This window comes from Danio rerio, chromosome 19 (assembly GCF_049306965.1).
Source record: "Danio rerio strain Tuebingen ecotype United States chromosome 19, GRCz12tu, whole genome shotgun sequence".
NCBI classification, from domain to species: Eukaryota; Metazoa; Chordata; class Actinopteri; order Cypriniformes; family Danionidae; genus Danio; species Danio rerio.
Genome location: NC_133194.1, coordinates 45,322,348 through 45,341,325, shown reverse-complemented (window position 1 = coordinate 45,341,325; position 18,978 = coordinate 45,322,348). Strand labels below are relative to the sequence as shown.

The 18,978-nt window shown below is 34.6% G+C and overlaps 2 protein-coding genes across 3 annotated transcripts in view; one reads left to right on the top strand and one right to left on the bottom strand.

The window, feature by feature from the left end:
- Positions 1-606: 606 nt before the first annotated feature.
- Positions 607-12,874, top strand: zgc:110239. The gene is made up of 11 exons (NM_001017633.2): positions 607-755; positions 1,117-1,176; positions 2,461-2,553; positions 4,691-4,863; positions 4,982-5,231; positions 5,323-5,518; positions 7,789-7,982; positions 8,065-8,156; positions 9,666-9,827; positions 10,433-10,622; positions 12,512-12,874. The coding sequence occupies exons 1-11, from the start codon at positions 713-715 to the stop codon at positions 12,697-12,699; spliced, it is 1,641 nt and encodes a 546-aa protein (NP_001017633.2). The 5' UTR covers positions 607-712; the 3' UTR covers positions 12,700-12,874.
- Positions 12,767-18,978, bottom strand: part of si:dkey-166k12.1 — a 21,919-nt gene continuing 15,707 nt past the window's right edge. For both annotated transcript variants that reach the window (XM_001341251.7, XM_073931928.1), the window contains one exon: positions 12,767-18,910. In XM_001341251.7, coding sequence (XP_001341287.1) covers positions 18,808-18,910 — 103 coding nt within the window. In that variant the 3' untranslated portion in view covers positions 12,767-18,807. The remainder of the gene's footprint in view (positions 18,911-18,978) is intronic.

Below are 18,978 nucleotides of genomic sequence, written 5' to 3'. Positions count from 1 at the left end.
ATGAACATGACTTCATAACAAAATTTTATTCATCCTTTTTTGTTTGTTTGTTTGTGTTTTGAAGCTTTCGTCACACATAAAGCTTTCTAAAAACAGGTTCAATAAGAAAAAAATGTAAAACTCAAATTCGCATTCATGCATAATTTTCAATAAGTTCTTTAGGTGCGTGTACATGTTATGTTTGAGTGAAAATCTACAAATTATTTGCATAATTTAGGAATTAAAAAATGAAAACAAACAGACATGACTGACGACAGACAGACAGACAGACAGACAGACAGATAGATAGATAGATAGATAGATAGACTTTTTTCATTGTCAGTCATCTCATGTTTCAAGCCTCCTCAGTTACTTCAAATCTCGCATTTCACAGTTAAGAGATTAAATCTTTCTCGTCGCTTCTCCTTTTAGATTGTTTGAGTGTGAGAGAGTACTACACCATCGACGTCTTGTTAGAACCTGTCAGCGTTTTTAATTACCGCCATTAAGCTGATAAAGACAGAAAACAGCTGACTGCGGTCATGTGACAGCAATAGACCATCATATGACTTTAATTCGGTCCCTCCTTCTGCTGTTTTATAGGAACTTGGCGCGTGTGTGTCCTCCGTGGCGGAAACATTTCTAGATTGTCTTGTTTTCTTTCGGGACTTTCTATTGTGCAGATGAATGTTCGTCAGCATCTGTAGCGGTTGACTGTCTGGCTTCTTTAGACATGTGGTTTTTTCTAGCTGGATTCGTGCTTCTGTGTGCTGCAGGTAAAGTGTTGTTTATGTACTGGAAGAAAACAAACGCATATGACCGTCAGTCTCGTGATTTGTGTGCTGCATTTCCTGTGATATTTTTAACGTTAAATGTGTTGAGGAAGCATATAAATGCATATTTAGACTTATTATTATCACATATTCGTAGTTGTTTAGTAAATATAGTACTCCAAGGCGTGAATATTAAACCACACGGAACTTAACTTTAAACTCTGAAATCTGGACTGACACCATTTCAATTCAGTATAATCTACTATGTGAAGCTGCTTTGACACAATCTAAATTGTAAAAGCGCTATAGAAATAAAGATGAATCGAATTGAATTTGTGCATAAATAAAAGCTTTTCCTTCTCAGATGCCACACCGGTTGCAGAGAGGACAGTTCCTGAGTTTGGAAAGACTTATCATGTCAAAGGTACATTTCTGGCTAACAGAACATCCCGTTAGATATTGTGGTAAAGTTGGTTTTATTTGCATAGTACTTTAAATATTCAGCCTGAAATCACAAAGTGTGACTTAAAAACAACATTAACATTATTTGACTGAACATTGCTGTGCTTTAATCAGGGCCAGCCATGTACATTTGGAGACCCTAAGCAGAATAATTTTGGGGCCCTACCTTGCTGTAAACAGTGTAGTATTGCCATTGCAAACCGGCCCACAATGATTATATTGCCTTACAATCAATGAAACCGAAAAGTAAAGCTTGATTTCTTCTACTTAATAACTGTCCAGATGATATGGAAATTTTGAAACAGCATTGTTTGTCAACTAACAACTTCAAAAATGAACAATTAAGCAATCTTAAATAAAGGGCCCAGTGATTCTTACTTTGCATTTTTCTAGAGTGTTTAAAACATTCATTCATTCATTTTCTTGTCGGCTTAGTCCTTTTATTAATCCAGGGTCGCCACAGCGAAATGAACCGTCAACTTATCCAGCAAGTTTTTACACAGCTGATGCCCTTCCAGCCGCAACCCATCTCTGGGAAACATCCACACACACATTCACCCACACACTCATACACTACGGACAATTTAGCCTACCCAATTCACCTGCAGCATGTCTTTGGACTGTGGGGGAACCCGGAGGAAACCCACACAAAGGCAGGGAGAACATGCAAACTCCACACAGAAACGGCAACTGAGCCAAGGTTCGACCCAGCGACCTTCTTGCTGTGAGGCGACAGCACTTCCTACTGCGCCACTGCCTCGTGTGTTTAAAACATATTCAATTAATTTGGCAAACAGATTGAAGAATCTATAGAACATTTTTGGTTTAGTTTCTTTATAAATTCCAAAAGCAATGAACCGACAGTGGACAATAATTAACCAGAAGTGAAAATGCATTACTTGGTAATAAAATATACTCCTAAAAACAACAATAAAACAATTAACATTATTGCAAACATTGATTCATAAATAATTAAATGTATAAGCAAATAATATAAATATGAAAAATATTAATAAAACGGGAAGCAACAAATACTGTTAAAGTTCACTTATAGGGAGGGGCTGGCTATGCCTTTTGATATTCATTGGCTGCTAATATGATTTCACTATTTAGTATTAGCAAAAATACTTTTCTAAAAGTATATTATTAAGGACTGAATTTCTGAATGTGTGAATATAAAACCAACTTTACCTCAATCCAGTGGATTACACTTACTTTAAAGTTACATCTTCCTCTTATGTACTAGGTTTGCTTTCTTTGCCTTATGCTGAGATAAAGGAGCCATTTGAAGCTTGGTACGACCTGACGGGGAAAAGAAGTCGAATCGACTATTACCATGGTCAGTTATTATGGTAGTATTAGTAGCGATGGATTGCTGTTCAGTGTTTAGACTCTCAGCAGTGAATATTACACTCTTAACTTAAGGGTATTACCAACTTAAACTCTGAAAACTGACGCTGTTCCAATTAACTATAATCTTCTATGTGAAGCTGCTTTGGCACAACCTACAGTCTATAAGTGCTATTGGAGGGGTGTCCAACTCTGTCCTGGAGGGCCGGTGTCCTGCATTGTTTAGCTCCAACTTCCTTTAACACACCTCTCTGCAAGTTTCCAGTATACCTAGATGGAGCTTGATTAGCTGGTCCAGTTGTGTTGAATTGGGGTTGAAACTAAAATATGTAGGACACCAGCCCTCCAGGACCAAGTTTGGACATCCCTGCGCTATAGAAATAAAGATGAATTAAATTGAATATTAAACGAAAACAGTGGAAATAAAACATAGTAAACTTTAGTAAATAGTATTGTGTTTTGAACCATACTGCAGTTAAGTATTTAAATTATTCTGTTGTGGTAATTTTATAGTTGCTGTGGTTAGGCATGGGATGATAACCGGTTTTAAGGTTTACAGTGGTTTGGAAAACTACAAAAATGTTATACCGTTCCTAAGGTATATATAAATGATTTTTTATTTTTATGATATTTTTTAATTATTTAGACTTACATGTTTACTGTTCCAAAATATTATAAATGTAAATTGTTAGATGAAATGCTGTATATTGTATTCAGTGGGGAAAATGTATTGTTTTTTACCAAGACATTTTTAAAAAATAACTTATTTTAGAGCAGTAATCACAATACAGTGAAACAGGGATAATTTATCCAAGGTTATCATACCTTTACAAACTTATACCGGCCCATGCTTAACTGTGGTACTAAAACCGCTACAATAAAAATAAACGTTTCTTTTTTGTGCACTTCTTCCCCTATGTTTTGTGCATGTATTTGCAGGTTTTCTACAACTAAAAGGTTTATTATAAAAATTAATATACAGTACAGTTTACTGTAGTAACTAAAATGCTACAGTTTATCCATTTACTGTAAGAGATAATTTATAAAAAGTACAGATTTACTCCCCCTTGAGTGGTTGTATGCCATATATGGTAGTAGGAAACAAATATTATGTAATTTAATGGTCAACGGCTTTCTTCTTTTTATATATATATATATATATATATATATATATATATATATATATATATATATATATATATATATATATATAAATATAAGAAGACAGCCGTTGACCATTAAATTACATAATATTTGTTTATATTTATTATATATTTATATATATATATATTTTTTTATATATATATATATTTTTATATATATATATATATATATATATATATATATATATATATATATATATATATATATATATATATAATTTTTTTTTTTTTTTATATAAAATATATAATTTTATTATTTTATTTATTTTTTTGGTTGCAAAAGCTGAAAACCAGTAACCATTGACCTCCATAGTAAAAAACACAAATATTATGTAATTCAGTGGTCATCGGCAATATCTTCCTTTGTGTTTAACAAAAGAAACGTAAACCGTTTTGGAACAAGGTGACAGAGTATTATCTTTTTAAGTGAACTATTCCTACAACATTATTCTGTAACACGTCATGGCTTTGCCAAGTACGATGCTATCCTGGATTAACATTTCTGTTGGTCCTGGAACATCATTCGTTCAAGGAATATAATCCAAATCTATTCCCTACCCCTAAAACCACTCATAACTGTAAATTATTTCCACAATCAGAGGGGAATGATAGTTGGATGACAATTATGTGGAAGTGCATAAAACTAAAGTGCCTAACTGTAAGCCTGAACTTAACAAACTGTAAACATATCCTTTAATTCTGATTGGCTGAATGGAATGTTGTTCCAGCATCAACATGGATATTAAACCAGGAACATATCCTACTTGGTGAAATCAGATTGGCGTTATGCTATAGTATTAATTAAATTAAGTGTCGTAAATTATATAATAATACAGTACATAATATATAAATACAGTATAATATAGTTTACTCTAGTAGTATGGTTCAAAAACCATATAAATACTATGGTATTTTTTCATGTGGGTATATAAATATGCAGTTTCTCCTAATTGATCTACACAGGTCAAGTTTGCACTTTCTTCATTGGAAATGACTTGGACTATGGTGCCGTTTACAAGATCACACCAGTCACCACTGAGACCGAATTCAATACTATGAAGTGTTTCCAGCTTAACGGCACCAAGGATGAACCAATAATTCCTCAGATAGCACTGCCTGATGTGCAAGGCTTTGAAGTATGTCTAATGGATAAAATAAAATTTCAGTGTCATCATTTATTCAAATATGAGCGACTCTCTACTGTGGATCAGATCAATAACGTCATAAATGTTTATCAAATTGTTTGTCTTGCAGTTTGAGAAGATTGAATACTACGCAGGCGTTCTGTGCGAGGTCTGGAAAAATGTCACAACGGTTGGCCATAAGAAAAACACATACCGTCTGTGGGTCACCCGTCCAGAGGGAATAGATTCTTCAGCCATGCCGCACCACTATGAGATGATGGGCTTCAATACTCTTTTGGGCTCCCACTATGATAAATATATTGTCGATTACAGCGACTTCAGCTCTCAGGTTGATCCAAACATTTTTAAACTACCTGGAGGTAAGTTCATAAATCACATTTGGTGGACAGGGCATTTTTCTGCTGCTTAAATTAAATTAGTAATTAATTGTTTAACTTTTTTTATTTTTAGGAATGTCCTGTGGTGGCTTTCCTGGTCCTGGTGTAGAGCATCATTTACTAGCCAATCCCATTCAAGATTTTGTAGAAACCTCCCCAGTTAGCCACGCCCACCGAATGTTTGGCCACTATAAGGAGAAGTTTAATCGTCAGTATGACAACGAGATGGAGCACGAGGAACGTGAGCACAACTTTGTGCATAATATTCGGTGAGGGAAAAAAACAAACAGATGTGTTTGTGTAATTCAACTTGACGAAATACCCTAAATATATTATTGCAAATACATTATAATTGTTTTTGTCAAGTTTTATTTGGTCGTTGAATAGACTTAAAATAAGCACAAGTTCCAGGAAAGATTTTCTGAAATGCACATTAAAATGCAATTTACACAAACAAAAACAAACATGCAAAAGAAAAGAACACCTGGGGTCCGTTCTTCGTACCTCGCTTAAATAATCTAATATTATTTGGCAGATCCTGGATCTTTTAATCTTGATAACTGATCTCTCGCTAATTTGGTTCTTCAAACAAGTTCGCGAATCAGATTAGAATGTCTGGATGAACTGATCTGAGATCGCTGCGTGTGTTGTGAAGGACAGATCTATCAATCCTCGAAATCATGATCAGCAATGCAACGATTGGCTGACGGCACAGCAGCGTAATGACATCATCTGATTAATATTCAATTATCCATGTGAGCAAAATTACATCAAATTAGCAGAAAACGGTTTGTTAAATACGACACGCAATAACTTTCCACATATTTTGTGAGCTGCAGGCTGTATTTCAATGCAAATCAATGTATTTAGTTCTACATTTAGAAAAGATTTTCTTTATTATAGTAGCCGTTTTTTAACCGGTGTAAAGAATAACTGGTTGTTTACAAAAGCATTTTCATATTGGTAAAGGCGTCTGCAAGTTTTGTGAAGCATCAAATCACTGGCATATTAACTATCAAAACATGTTTAAGACTGCTGAAATGTATTATTGCTTTAAAAAAAAAAAAGTCACATATTGTGTATTTCTATTATACACAATTTGTACTAAAGCGATCTAAAAAGTTCATATCAATAAGTTTTCTCTTTGCACCACCAGGTGGCAATCTTTGTACTTTCATTTGGAGGGTGCAGATTGCATACGTTTTATTAATATGTATAACTTTATTTTATTAATGACTATAACTTTATATATATATATATATATATATATATATATATATATATATATATATATATATATATATATATATATATATATATATATATATATATATATATATATATATATATATATATATAGTTAAACAATGTGTACCATTTTCCCAAGTGTATATAACTACTACTGTAAGAAAATATCCGAATTCGGAACATACTTTCTGTATTATCTTTGCTTGAACTGAGCCGATCTAATCCTGTTTATATGAATTGAACCTGCTCCCAATCAGGTTTGACCTAGCAGAACTGTTGCTATGACAACAACTCTCGGATCAGCTTTGAAGAACGAAACGATCCTGGATCGCGTCAAATCGTAATCGTCAAACAGTAATCCACGTACGAAGAACGGACCCCTAGCCTTTAAGTATACAGTGATCATCAAAACAACTTTTATTTTAATTGTTTTATATATATTTTGGGCACATGCATCCTCTGAAGCCATGATTATCATATAATGATTTTTTATTATATTATATTAAATTTTTTATTATGATTTAAATATTTTTCCTTTTTAAAAATTATTTATATGGATGATTTAAATTAAATTGACTTTAGTTTAATAATTTACATTTTTATTTTAATTGAAGTTTATTTATTTAAATGCAAACGATTCAAAATTGTGGTGTTGTTGTTGTTGTTGTTGTTATTATTATTATATATTTTTTGATGTTTTCCCTAAAGTATTTTTATTGAACATGTTAGATATGAAACATACAGTACAAATAGCTTTTCACAACAAAAAAACAAACCCCTCGCACACATTTAGGTTCTATAAAATATATAAATAATATTAAGATAAAATACAAATAAACAATAATATTAAGTAAAACATCTTTTACTCTCATAAATAAAAGGAAAGGAAATAAAAGGGGGGAAAATTAAGGGGAAAAATATAAACATGGAACGGTTCTACTCTTCTAAAATGACTGAGGGGTCCATCTTTGTGATCTAAAACGGGTTTATTTTTTGTTGCTTAATATTTCTTGGAAAGACAAGTTTAACTCTTCCTGTGGTGTTGCGTATGAGTGGCATCTAGCCTTTTAAATCAATTTTATTCAATTGTGTGTGGTTGTTGTTTTTATTTAATAAATATAAATGTGAGTGTCTATAATAGAACTATATAAAATAAAAATACACTTTGTTTCCAGTACATGTCAAATACCCTTAAACGAAATGAGAACTTGAAGCCATATTAAACTACTCTATTAGCAAACAAGAAGTAGTGAGGAGGAGTTTATGAATTTAACTTTATTTTTTCCCTCAGATATGTGCACTCTATGAACAGAGCTGGCCTTTCATTCTCTCTCTCAGTCAACCACCTGGCCGATCGCTCTCAGAAAGAGCTGTCAATGATGAGAGGATGTCAAAGGACTCACAAGGTTCATAGAAAAGCCCAGCCTTTCCCCTCGGAAATCCGGTCTATAGCCACTCCAAACTCTGTAGACTGGAGACTCTACGGTGTGTAATGTTTAAAGTTGTGTGTCCTCTTTCGATGCAATGTTGTTAGGAGTGATTGAGTTTAGATGTTGGGTATTTTTAGGTGCTGTGACGCCAGTGAAAGACCAGGCTGTGTGTGGATCCTGCTGGAGCTTTGCCACCACTGGAACACTAGAGGGAGCACTTTTCCTGAAGGTGAAACTACAAGATTCGGATTCTGTCACAGTACTATGTACCGAGTTCAGCGAAATTGGAAGAAAAATATATAATAATAACATAACAAAATTTGAGTATTGATCCAATAATACACAGTGATTGAATGTGAAGATTGTGTTAAATACAGTATTGCACAAAAGATAAGAATTAGAGTTAGGGCTGCACAATATGGGAAAAATATACCATTGATTTTTTTTTTTTTTTTTTTTTTTTTTAAGACAATATCACTTAAATTATTTGAATAACTATTTGAAAATATTTTTTAGATATACGGGAAGTGTAAATAATATGATAAAAAAAACCTTCAAGCATAGATAAATTCAATAAAGAAAAATGTACAAATAAAATAATAATAATTTAATAAAGCATTTTGTTTTCCGAGGAGTCAAACTGTATGTAAAATAATAGTGTACAGTCTTCTTTTTATAAACGATTCAATAAAATTAACTGTTTTTAATTAGTCAGTGGTACAAACAATCGAATTTCTTATGTTTTTATGCTTTTAAAATCCTCGCACAGTCACAGGCCTTAAACACTTGCAAAATATTAATAATCTTGACTCAGCATTGCATATATCCTGCGATGTGACTTGCACATGAACACATTGCGATATCGTGGCTGAAACCAAATATTATGCAGTCCTCGTTGGGATGTGAACATGTTAACTATATGATATATTATTATAATATATACCGGCTGTAGACTGACCAGGGGCTTGTTTCAAAAAAAAGGTTGAACCTCTGGGTTGCAGAGTATGTTTCAGGTATACAAATCCAATGAATGCTAACTGGTTAAGATCAGGTTAACCCTCAGGCATGGATTATACTGCAGCCATTAGTTCTTCTCTTGTGGACACATTTGGGCATGAAAGTCTTAAGTGTGAATCCACTTTATTATTTATTTATTTATATTAAACAAATGTCATGTCACTCTCTTTGAAAAAAAAAAAAAAATCTATCAATTTATGTATTTTTAAAATGTCTTTTTTAGTGTGTGTGTGTGTGTGTGTGTGTGTGTGTGTGTACCTTTTAAAAGTTCCAATCAATAATGCTTTTAATTTTAGTATTCCCCATTCATTTCCTATGGGACAACTTAAATTGAACTTAAATCATTATGACTTATCTTGAATCAAGTCCTCTTTTGTGTTTGATCACCCAACTTAAACTTACAAAAAGGCAAACTTAAAGTAGCCAAGCCATGAACCACTCATATAAAAGAAACCATATTAAAATCATTTATTTTACCTCATTTTCAGGTGGATGTTTATGTAAAACAATGAGTTATGGGTAGATTTTTGCCTTGTCCAATTGAATGGCTTTTTAAAAATATTAATTTAAGTTATATTTCCATCACTTTAGCTATTTTACACAGATATTTAAAAATGAATACAAATTCACTGTGGGGATTATTATTTTGTCTTCAGCTAAATTTAAAACACAACTTTGCATGGATGCGTAGCTGTTAATCAGATCTGTCTTTCTCTTTCAGACAGGACAGCTGACATCACTGTCCCAGCAGATGCTGGTGGACTGCACATGGGGATTTGGCAATAATGGTTGCGATGGAGGAGAGGAATGGAGAGCTTTTGAGTGGATCATGAAGCATGGTGGCATTTCTACAGCTGAGAGCTATGGAGCATACATGGGCATGGTGTGTGAACGTACCCCTCACACCTAAACACAATGCCAGGTCCACACTACACAATAACAGACTGACAAAGCATTGCTTGCAGACCTCTAAATCAATAACTTGTTCATATAATAAAGGAATACTCTGCCATTTTAGGGGGAGAGGCTCATTTTACAGCTCCTCTAGAGTTGAACTGTTTAGTTTTTAAAATGATTCAGCCAGTCTACGGGTCTGGTGGGAGCACTTTTAGCTTGGCATAATTCATCGACTCTGATTAGATCATTAGCATCTCACTCAAATGACCAAAGAGTTCAAATTATTTTCCTATTTAAAGACTTCAGTACTTATGTCTTGTACTAAGACTGATGAGAAATATAAAGTTGTATTTTTCTAGGGTGATACGAATAGGAAATCTACTCTTGTAATATTGAATGAACATTGCTGCAGTACGCACAATATTACGCACCACCTGAAATATTTCTGAATCGTCTCTTACGAATGTCTCCATGATTGCAGGTTTTTCATGCATTGCGTAAAATCATTACACCTGTCTAGTCAAATTGTATTATTTTGTAAATTTGGATCCATTGTACACTGATGGTTGTAATTATCATTGTGTGTTTCAGAATGGTTTGTGTCATTACGATAAGACCTCCATGGTGGCTCAGTTGACTGGTTACACTAACGTGACCAGTGGTGATATTCTAGCACTGAAGGCTGCGATCTTTAAATTTGGGCCTGTAGCAGTGAGCATCGACGCTGCACACCGATCCTTCGCCTTCTACAGCAATGGAGTCTACTATGAACCAGAGTGCAGTAAGTCATGCATTCTAATGCGTCACACCCAAACACATGTTCATTATAGACCATTTCATTTTGATCAGGTCATTGACCCATGAACATTTCCTCCTGATCAAACTATTTCAGAACAGTAACAAGAGGCAATTTAATCATAAGTTAATATTAAAACTGCTAGCCTAACATTATTTATATGTGGCTCTTTTTGTATTCTTGGAAGGTGTAAAAAAAATGTAACACCGGTAATACGCTGGGACCATTGTTTCCGTTTACATCCTTCAAAATGGTCTATACCACATTGCTGTTTTTCTTTTTTTATTTATTTCTTTTTTTGGTGGTATGTATTTCATGTTTTAAAAAAAAAAAAGATTTCATTTATTGAGCCATTGATTTCTTTGCTTCATTGATTCATCGTTCTGCTGCATTGATGTGTTCCACCCACTTCATTGATTTTGTTGTACCGCTTCACTGATTCGTTCTGTTTCGATTCGTCGGTCCGCTCCATTGATTTGTTCTGTTACACTTAATTGATCCATCGTTACACTTCACTCATTAGTTCCGCTTCATTAATTGGTTCCACTTCATTGATTTGTTCCAAATCATTTGATTTTGATCTCTTCTGCTTCATTGATTCGTTCTATTTCACTCATTGATTTTTCACCAACTTTATTGATTCGTTGATACTTCTTCTTTCATTTGGTCCATCCGCTTCATTGATTTGTCGTTTCTCATCGATTCGTCGTTATACTTCTTTCATTTGTTCCATCCGCTTCATTGATTTGTTGTTACCCTTTATTGATTCATCGTGACCCTTTTTGTCGTTACACTTCATTCGTCCATACGCTTTGATTCGGCGTTACACTTCATTGATTTTATTCCACCCACTTCATTAATTCGTCAGTAAACTTCATTGATTTTGTTCCACCCACTTCATTAATTCGTCAGTACACTTCATTGATTTTGTTCCACCCACTTCATTAATTCATTAATTAATCCGTCTTTCGGATGAGACGTTATACCGAGGTCCCGACTCTCTGTGGTCGTTAAAAATCCCAGGATGTCCTTCGAAAAAGAGTAGGGGTTTAACCCCGGCATCCTGGCCAAATCTGCCCACTGGCCTTCATCCATCATGGCCACCTAAACATCCCCATATTCAATTGGCTGCATCACTGTCTCCTCTCCACCAATCAGCTGGTGTGTGGTGTGCGGTCTGGCGCAAAATGGCTGCCGTCGCGTCATCCAGGTGGATGCTGCACACTGGTGGTGGATGAGGAGATCCCCCCCACTATGTAAAGCGCTTTGAGTGCCCAGAAAAGCGCTATATAAATGTAAAGAATTATTATTATTATTATTGTCAGTACACTTCATTGATTTTGTTCCACCCACTTCATTAATTCGTCAGTACACTTCATTGATTTTTGTTCTGATTTGTTGATTCATTCAATTCAGAAAAGTTGTAAAACTGTAGGACTATTGTTTTGTTTTTAGATAAAGGAAGCTTTCTAATATTATTTTAATTGGAGTATGCCATCTCAAGATGTATATTTTAGAAAATGAATTTCAGCACTTTTTGTTAAAAGATGATTCATACCTATAATATATATTTTACCATGATTTATAGAAGACAAACTAAAACCTAATTTAGTGTTGATCTTTTATTTGATCAAAAACATGCATTTAAAATTTATTTTGAGCACATTCATTTTACAATTTTAAATAAGGCCAAATTTGAGCATTTTAATTTTACATGAACATTTAATTTCCTACTAATATAATTTTAATGAGAAAATTGGTGTAATATTTTGTTCAAAATGAATACTAGCATACATGCTGTTTTAAGCACATCAATGTCTTTTTTTTATATTATTGTAAAAACCAAAACTTTCTGTTTCCTTCTGCATCCACAGAAAATGGGATAAATGACTTGGATCATGCGGTGCTGGCAGTCGGTTATGGGATAATGAACAACGAGTCCTACTGGTTAGTGAAGAACTCCTGGTCCTCTTACTGGGGCAATGATGGTTATATTCTGATGTCCATGAAAGACAACAACTGCGGTGTGGCTACTGATGCCATTTATGCCACATTAGCCTAAAACACACACACACACACACACACACACACACACACACACACACACACACCTATCACAAGAGCCAAAAGAAGAATTACTTGTCAGTTTTATTGCAGATTTTGAATGCTGGACAGTTGATCACAGTTTTATTGTGTTTCTTTTTGAATGTCAATAAATGGAAATTCTTAATAACAAATATCCTTGTTCATTAAAAAAGACCTCACATTTCATCATGGAGCAAAAGTAGCACATAGCATGCATGTTCACAGGCAATGATTAGCAACAAACAGACCTACATTAGTAGATCTTTATTGCTCATTTTTAATGTCAAGCTTGTTAAAGACTAAAGTAACCATTTAAAAGTGGCACCAATGATTAAACTTTATCACACTGAAAGACTTTGACCTTCACAAGATCTACAAATCAGAAACATCTAGTAAAAGCCTTTAGATTCTAATAATCATGCAGCACATTTACTTTTGTTTTGTTTGTTTAAAGGGATACGTTTACATCTGATTTTAAGTAGTTTTGGGAAGTCTTAAAACAAAGTCAAAATTGTGACCCTTTTAAAAACTCTCAAAAAATAACCGGATTCATTTACGAACCATTTTGACAATTTCTGATTTAAATGCAGTTCTGCAACCATTTATAGTTCATCAAAAGTCCAAATAAAAAAAAAAATCAGGAATTTCTCAAACATCTGGTTGCAGCTGTTTTCAGGCTTCTGAATATTAACTTTACATACAAGTCTATTCCTCATGCAAAACTATTGTATGGATTAGAACTTTAATATTTCAATATCTATACAAAACAAAGGTTATAAAAAAACAATGGCTGAGCCCTTAGTTACAGGAATGCAAAGCAGTTCAAATAAAACTGGGTGTAATTTTAAGTGAACCATCCCAGTGAATCCAGATTCACACCACACTAAGAGAAGCCAACAAGTACTCCACTGATGTTGCTCAGATCAGTGTATCATTTATTATATGCGTTTCATTTGTGCTCATTGGGCTGGATAATATCTGAGAAGTCATCTGCTTTAATATAGAGATTATACGTCCGTGTTTGTCAGTGTGGTGTAAATTGGCCTTAAAGGGATAGTTCTCCCGGAAATGAAAATTCTATCATATTTTTGATCACACTTCACAATAAGGTTTCATTAGTTCATGTATTTACTAACATTAAAATACACCCACCGGCCACTTTATTAGGTACATCTGTCTAACTGCTCGTTAACGCAAATTACTAATCAGCCAATAACATGGCAGCAACTCAGTGCATCTGCTGCTGTTCAAACCGAGTATCAGAATGAGGAAAAAGGGGATTTCAGTGACTTCCTATTAGTAAACCAATTGAGCATTGTGTCAACACCACAGTCTACCTGAGTATTGTTACTGACCATGTCCCTCCCTTTATGACCAGTGTACCCATCTCCTTATGGCTACTTCCAGCAAGATAACGTGCCATATCATAAAGTGTGAATCATCTCAGACTGGTTTCTTGAACATGACAATGATTTCACTTTATTCAAATGGCCTCCACAGTCACCTGATTTCAATCCAATAGAGCACCTTTGGGATGTGGTGGAACGGGACATTCACATCATGGATGTGCAGCTGACAAATCTGCAGCAACTGTGTGATGCTATCATGACAATATGGAGCAAAATCTCTGAGGAATATATCTAGTACCTTGTTAAATCTATGCCATGAGAGATTAAGGCAGTTCTGAAGGCAAAAGTGGGTCCAACCCCGTAATAGTTAGGTGTACCTTTATAAAGTGGCTGGTGAATGTAAATATGAACACTACTTGTACAGCATTTATTAATCATAGTTTAACATTTACAAATGCATTATTTAAATCTAAATTCATGCTTGTTAACATAAGTAAATGCACTGTGGGTTAACGTGAACTAATAATCAACAGCTGTATTTTCATTAACCAAAATAAATGCATTGTTTGTTTATATTAGTACATGCATTAACTAATACAACCTTATTTCAAAGTGTTACCATCTTTTACTCCTCTTTCACTTGTCCCAAACCAGTTTGAGTTTGTTAAACACAAAGAAAGATATTTTGAAGAATGTTGTGGGGGGAAAAAACAACCACTGACTTCCATAGTATGTTTTGTTCCTACTAATGGTTGCTTTTTTTTCTGGAAAACATTCTTCAGCATATCAGGGTGTCTTAAATTTTAAAAACTACATTTTAGACCTTAAAGTCTTAAATTCACTGTAAGAATGTATTGTAGGTCTTAAGTCATTTTAATCCGGTCTTAATTTTCCAATCAGGCTAACACTCATCCAATCAACAACAATACAGTGCATCTGGAAAGTATTCATAGCACTCCACATTTTTCAATGTTGCAGCTTAATTCCAAAAGGGATTAAATTAATTTATTTCTTCAACATTCTACACACAATACCCCATAATGACAATGTGAAAAAAAGAGATTTAAAATTGTTGCAAATTTATTAAAAATAAAACACCTGAAAAATCACATGTACATCAGTATTCACAGCTTTTGCAGTGAAGCTCTAACTTGAGCTCAGGTACATTCTGTTTCCACTGATCATTCTTGGGATGTTTCAGCAGCTTAATTGGAGTTCACCTGTGGTCAATTCAGTTGATTGGACATGATTGAAAAGGCATACACCTGTCTATATAAGATCCCAGGCTTGGCAGTGCATGTCAAAGCACAAACCAAGCATGAAGACAAAGGAATTGTCTGTAGATCACCGAGGCAGGATTGTCTCGAGGCACAAGCCTGGGGAAGGTTACAGAAAAATTTCTGCCGCTCTGAAAGTTCCAATGAGCACAGCGGCCTCCATCATCTGTTAGTGGAAGATGTTTGGAACCACCAGGACTCTTCCTAGAGCAGGCCGGCCATCTAAGCTGAGTGATCGGTGGAGAAGGCCCTTAGTCAGGGAGGTGATCAATAACCCGATGGTCACTCTGTCTGAACTCTGTGTAGAGAGGAGAACCTTACAGAAGGACAACCATCTGTACAGAAATTCACCAATCAGGCCTGTATGATAGAGTGGCCAGATGGAAGCCACTCTCTACAGTGAAGCATGGTGGTGGCAGCATCATGTTGTGGGGATGTTTTTTAGCAGCAGGAACTGGAAGACTAGTCAGGATAGAGGGAAAGATGAATACAGCAATGTACAGAGACATCCTGAATGAAAACCTGCTTTATAGTGCTCTTGACCTCAGACTAGGTTGACAGTTCCCCAAAATATGAATGGAGTGGCTTCACAACATCTCGGTGAATGTCCTTGAGTGGTCCAGCCAGAACCCAGACCTAAATCCTATTGAACATTTCTGAAGAGATCTGAAAATGGCTGTACACCGTCGCTTCCCATTCAACCTGGTAGAGCCTGAGAGGAACTGCAAAGAGGAATGGGCAAAAATTCCTAAAGACAGGTGTCCCAAGCGTGTGGCATCATATTCAAAGACTCAAGGCTGTAAACGCTGCCAAATGTGCATCAACAAATTATTGAGCAAAAGCTGTGAATACTGATGTACATGTGATTTTTCAGCTTTTTAATTTTTTTAATAAATTTGCAACAATTTCAAAAACTCTTTTTTTTTTCACATTGTCATTATGGGGTGTTGTGTGTAGAATTATGAGGAAATAAATGAGTTTAATACATTTTGGAATAAGGCTAGTAATAATAACAAAATTAGATTTGGAAGGGACTATTAAATGCTTGGTGTTTAACACCGTATACGGTCTTAAATCTGACTTGGTGAAACCCGCAGAAACCCTGTAGATCTCCTTTGTGTTTAACAGAAGAAATAAATTAAGGCTGAGTAAATGAAGGTGAACTATCCCTTTAAGATCAAATTCACTATCGACATTTAATACATTTGACAACAACAGAAGAATAGTTCATTTCTATCAAATAACATCATGCAGTAAAGCTACATTTTTCTGATTTTAAAAAAGATTACATCAGGATATAAGTGTAAAAACTATGTTGTGTCATTTGGCAGTGTGTGGCTGCTATTGAAGTCCATGAGATTGTGACTGTCCATCATCACGGTAATCTCATTGGCTCCATCAAACTACATTAAATCTCTGTAATTGTGCGTATGCTGACATTTCCTTTCATTAAAACAACTAAAAAATACAAACTTGACACTAAACACGAGTAGATTAAGATTATTGAAGACACCAACATGCATGTTTTAACCAGCTTTGGGAATTGATTAATCTGGTGTATTTCCCAAACACTGGACGCACACTCATTATATTACAAAGAAGGCACTGTTTTATTCTATTTTCGACTCATAAAGGCTTCACACTAGTTAGTTGGTGGGCGGGGCTTTCTGATTCTAAAGAGTATCTGATTGGACAAAACTGCCAGGTCGTGCAAGATGAGTCTTCAGTATTTATGGTCCATTTAATGAAGGAAAAACTAAAAATCCCATATGTGGACCACAGAGGGACAAATTTTGGGAGTTGATGTGTGGTTTGTTATGATAGGACAATATTTGGCAGAGATATAACTATTAAGTTTATTTCATATACTATAAGTTTTGATGTATTTATGAGAGTAAATTTACAAAGTGAAATGTGTTTACAAATGAATTTCAAGAGTATCACGTGCTTATGATTGTCCTCAACTGTTCCATCATCTGCTCATGACTGATTATCCAATCAGATGCTTCATAACTCACTATAAATAACCAGAGTTTTCTTATCTCAATATCTTCAGGGGGAGGTACCCCTTTATATATAAAATAAGGTTGCATCGAGAGAAGTGATTTTCCAAGTTCCCAGATCAAGTCATCCCCGTTTTGAACTTTACACTTCAGTTTTATGAAAACTGCAAATCCTGATGTAAATCAGTCAAATAGAAAACCTTAAAAAGGCTCTTCTAAAAATGTATAAAGTATTCAGATATCTGTCAAAAGTCACAAAAAAGGGCATTTTGTATCAAAACCTAAACCATTTTTCACAAATTCTCCAATGTTTCATCATTCTTCAGCATCAGTGATCATGTAAGTGCACTAAATTGAGAGGCTGCATAGTTGGATGTGTGTTTTTGTGACATCAGGACATAAATATGTGCAGTTGAAGTCAGAATTATTAAACCCCCTTTGAATTTTTTTTTCTTTTTTAAATTAGCCCCTTTAAGATAAAGAGTTTTTTCGATAGTCTACACAGAACAAACCATCATTATACAATAACTTGACTAATTACCCTAACCTGCCTAGTTAACCTAATTAACCGAGTTAAGCCTTTAAATGTCAATTTAAGCTGTATCCGCTTGTTAAGTGTGACGTCACGCGAAGCGGCTTCCGGGTCCAAGCGCTCTATTCAACTGAATGGGGAGACTCTTAAAATGGTAATAATAAACGTTTATAAAGCGATTTAATGCTTTCGAAAATCACGATCGCAGTATATATGTCCATGCCTAATATCCGATGGCCAGAAAGTGATTCTTTTTTTTTTTATAAATTCTTACATTTTTGGTATTTGTTATGCAGCAAGCCCAGAGATTGTTGTGTACACTATGGTTTTTATAAAATTAACTTTAATGTGTAATAGGAATAAAACGTGATCATAAACAAATGATTTCTCCACTCAAATGAATGGCGGCTTGGACCCGGAAACAGTATTACATACGTCACAAACACGTCACCACTTAACAAGCGGATAGAGGAGTCTTGAAAAATATCTAGTCAAATATTCTGTACTGTCATCATGGCAAAGATAAAATAAATAACTTATTAGAGATGAGTTATTAAAACAATTATGTTTAGAAATGTTTTGAAAAAAATCTTCTCTCCATTGGGGAAAAATAAACACGGGGTTAATAATTCAGGGGGGTAATGATACTGACTTCAACTGTATATCTTCAACTGTTTGACATACGTATTGCAAGAAGGTGGAGAATTATAAGGGCAATGCTGATGTCCTCATTTCTCAATAAACTTATAAATCCCACATAATGAGTTTTTTCACAAAATTAAAATTATAGTTTTCTGGGAGCGTTGGGTTTGGGGATAGGGTGGGGTTAGGGCAATAGAAAATAGAGTTTGTGCAGTATAAAAACAGTGGAAACCTATTCAATGTCCTCACAATTGACAAAAACAAGTGTGTGTTTGTGTCTGTCTATCTACACTCATCTGCTAAACTCTGCAGTTCTTGTCCTTCTGTGTTGTTTGGTGATTGACTGGCTTGTACAGGAATTTGTCCATCATATTTCAGAGTAGACCTAAAAGAGAAGTAACAGGGTTGTCATTTTTGTGTGAACTCTCGCTTTAGGTGTGTGTGTGTGTGTGT

What these genes read in the sequence shown, in the direction of transcription:
- zgc:110239 (NM_001017633.2), top strand. Translation starts at nt 713, where the DNA reads ATGTGGTTTTTTCTAGCTGGATTCGTGCTTCTGTGTGCTGCAG. An exon ending in CGTGCTTCTGTGTGCTGCAG is followed by an intron (nt 756 to 1,116) that starts GTAAAGTGTTGT and finishes TTTCCTTCTCAG; the next exon opens with ATGCCACACCGGTTGCAGAG. An exon ending in CTGATGTGCAAGGCTTTGAA is followed by an intron (nt 4,864 to 4,981) that starts GTATGTCTAATG and finishes TTTGTCTTGCAG; the next exon opens with TTTGAGAAGATTGAATACTA.